The sequence below is a fragment of the Phasianus colchicus genome, chromosome Z (assembly GCF_987193195.1).
Source record: "Phasianus colchicus chromosome Z, bPhaCol1.hap1.1, whole genome shotgun sequence".
Classification (NCBI taxonomy): Eukaryota; Metazoa; Chordata; class Aves; order Galliformes; family Phasianidae; genus Phasianus; species Phasianus colchicus.
This window is the reverse complement of record NC_143476.1, coordinates 77,220,786-77,223,567: the sequence shown is the minus strand read 5'-3', so window position 1 is coordinate 77,223,567 and position 2,782 is coordinate 77,220,786. Positions and strand designations below refer to the sequence as shown.

Below are 2,782 nucleotides of genomic sequence, written 5' to 3'. Positions count from 1 at the left end.
GATGGTGATTTGGATGACTTGGAACGTATGGGACCTGAGCATGCTGGAGATGATATAAAATGAGGGGAGGGCATTGTCCTGGTTTTGGCTGGGATAGAGTTAGCTTTCATCCCAGCAGCTGGCATGGTGCTGCGATTTGGGTTTAGGATGAGAATACCGTTGATCATGCCCCAGTGTGTTACTTCTTGCCAACAGGTGCTTACACTCAAGGACTTGCCCTGCCTGAGAGAGGCTGGCAGTTCACAAGAAGGCGGGAGAGAACTGAACCTGCTGGTGGCAGGGACTGCTGCCTGGGAACTGGCTGGGTATCGCCCGGGTGGGTGTGGAACAACTACGCTGCACGCTACTTGTTTCCTGTATTCTTTAATCGTCATCATCATTATCATCCCCAGTCTCCTGGTCAGTGAGGAGATGATCGGCCTCCTTCTGCCTCCCAGCCACAATCACAGGCTCCTGGTGTTGTAGAGAAGCATGATGGAAGGGCTCAGGCTGCTGGGGCTGAGGGAGTGAAATATTCCCAGTTGCAGCACTGCCATTAAATGCACGCTCCAGGAGGTCCTCCCTCTTGATTTCCCGTGCCCTTGAGACAACGCTGGAAAGTATTCCTTGCATGGGATTGTTCTTTGGTTTGGTAAAACCCCCGCCCTGCAAAGCATCCAGATGTTTACTGGGCTCTCCGACTGGGGACCTGGATCCGCAGAGGTGGCAGCTGCAGCGCGCCAATGCGGACGTACGCTCCGTCACCAGGGCTGACGATGCGCTCTGCTCTGCTCGGTGGGCTTTGCTCCCCAGAAGTGCTCGCTGCAGGAGCACTTGGAGCTGCGTCACCCCGTGAGACTTGGCCGCTGCCTACGGAGCTCCTCCTCATTGGGAAGCCACTGTTCCTGGACTGCCTGTGCCGCAGCGGGGACCTGCTCCTGGTCCTCTCCCTGGCTCTTCTTCTCTGCCTACGGGAGGATGAGCTGACTACGTACTCCTGGTAGTCATCATCTGCTCTCACCGTGTGCAGGACACGGTCAATAGGCTGCCTGCAGAGTGGGCACACAGCTCTCATGGTAGCCCACCGCTGGATGCAGCCAGAACAGAAGCGATGGAAGCACGGGTCCACGCACGCCATGTTGCTGATGTTGTCCAGGCAGATGGCGCAGCGATAGTCTTCTGGTGCCTCCGATGGGTCTTCCTTCTGCAGATGGCTCCTGCTGGCCATTGCAACACTGCCCCTCTCCTCCAGAGATTCCTCAGAACCTAATCTGTGGGAAGAAAAAAAGAAAATAAAGAGGTGCCAATGGCCTGAGCCTTGCCTCATGCTCCAAAGTGGAAAGCGAAGAAAACCCAAGAAAGTACTGAGAGAGGGGAGGGGAGGAAAGGGGAGAACCTTCCAAAGCATCTCCTTGAGGGCTGACAGAAGCAGCAGCCCTTGGGCCAGGCAGACCCAAGGGCTCACCTCCCTCCATGCCTGGTCCCTTGGCTGCCCCCAGGCCCAGACTAACCAGACCCTTGCGTTATCTCTCAGACAAGCAGCAGGACTCCATTTGGTCAAGAGAGTACCTGAAGGAGGTGCTCAAGGAAGACAGACAAACTCTTGGAAAGTCTTCAGAGGTGCCAACAGCTCCAGCACCTCCTCTTGCCCGTGTCCCCAGGACAGATGCCCTGTAGGACCTGTGGCGCCTCACAGCTCAGCAGAGGACTGAGCCACGCCACCAGAAACTGCCTTAGCTCAGCCAACAGAGCTGCTGCTCTCCAGAAAGCCAAGCCTCAGCGCTTGCCCACGGTCCTGCTCCGACCTGTACACTGTGCCTGTGCACCCGTAGGAGCAGTGGCCCAACTGTGCGGGGAGGGACCCGGGGAGTGGTGCAGAGTGGTGAGGCCGTGGGCAGTCACAGTCACTGCATTCTGACATCACAGGGGCCAGGAGGACCACCAAGTGAGCGCCATGGTTTGATGATCTTGGTTATGGGTGTAACATCATGGCATAACATCATGGAGTGCACTGGGAGTTAAAGAGTTATTGCTCCAGTTGTGGGTATACCTGTCTCAGACAAGCAGAAGAACTACATATACCAAAGGACTGTTCAATGCTCTGTTTCTGTCTTCCTTTCAGAGGAGAGATAAAGATAAAACTCTTGGCAGGTCACAAGACGCCTCTTTTTCCTTTTCCGCTCGTCTCTGCGCCGTCTTGCTCCCTAGCCGCCTCACCTTCAGCATTAGAGTAAGGCTTTCTGGTTTTGGACACTTTCTCACTTTATTTGATTGGTTGCCTTCAACTACAATTATATTGTTTTGCACTGTGTTATCTTGCATTCCCATACCTTATTTAGTGAATTACCTTTCCTCCTCGGATCACTGCCAGTGTTTTGTTTTAGGCCCATTTCCCCGCCCTTCCCACTTTTTCACTTTTTCCTTTCCCAGGGTCCATGGGTCCCCCTGCCCCATCAGTCACGGAACCTGGCCGAACCAGCCCGTAGACCGTTAGGCAAGTGGTAGGCAAGTGCCCCAGAGGGGCAAAGGGTGCTTCACGCGTCCTTGCTGGCCATGTGGTTTCTGCTTGTCACCAGCCTGGTGTCCCTGAGCACATGGGCCCGGTGCTGGGCAGCAGAGCAGAGGATGCAGGGGAACCGTGGCGGCCTCCTCCCTCGGTGCCAGCAGAGTGCCGTGGCTCAACTGCTCAGAGGCCTGACTGAGGAGAAGAACTGGTATCTCGTCACCAGTGGGAAAGCCCCAGAGACCCCAGAGATAGCAGAGGTTGAAAGGGACCCCTGGCGAGCGCCTTGTCCAGCCCTTC

General features: G+C 55.6%; 1 protein-coding gene across 1 annotated transcript; it reads right to left on the bottom strand.

Moving 5' to 3' along the window:
* Nucleotides 1-347: 347 nt before the first annotated feature.
* LOC149913101 (uncharacterized) lies at nucleotides 348-1,761 on the bottom strand. The gene is made up of 2 exons (XM_090131032.1): nucleotides 1,549-1,761; nucleotides 348-1,250 (listed from the first exon to the last, which is right to left on the bottom strand). The coding sequence occupies exon 2, from the start codon at nucleotides 1,205-1,207 to the stop codon at nucleotides 665-667; it is 543 nt and encodes a 180-aa protein (XP_089987158.1). The 5' UTR covers nucleotides 1,208-1,250; nucleotides 1,549-1,761; the 3' UTR covers nucleotides 348-664.
* Between the last annotated feature and the right edge of the window lie 1,021 nt (nucleotides 1,762-2,782).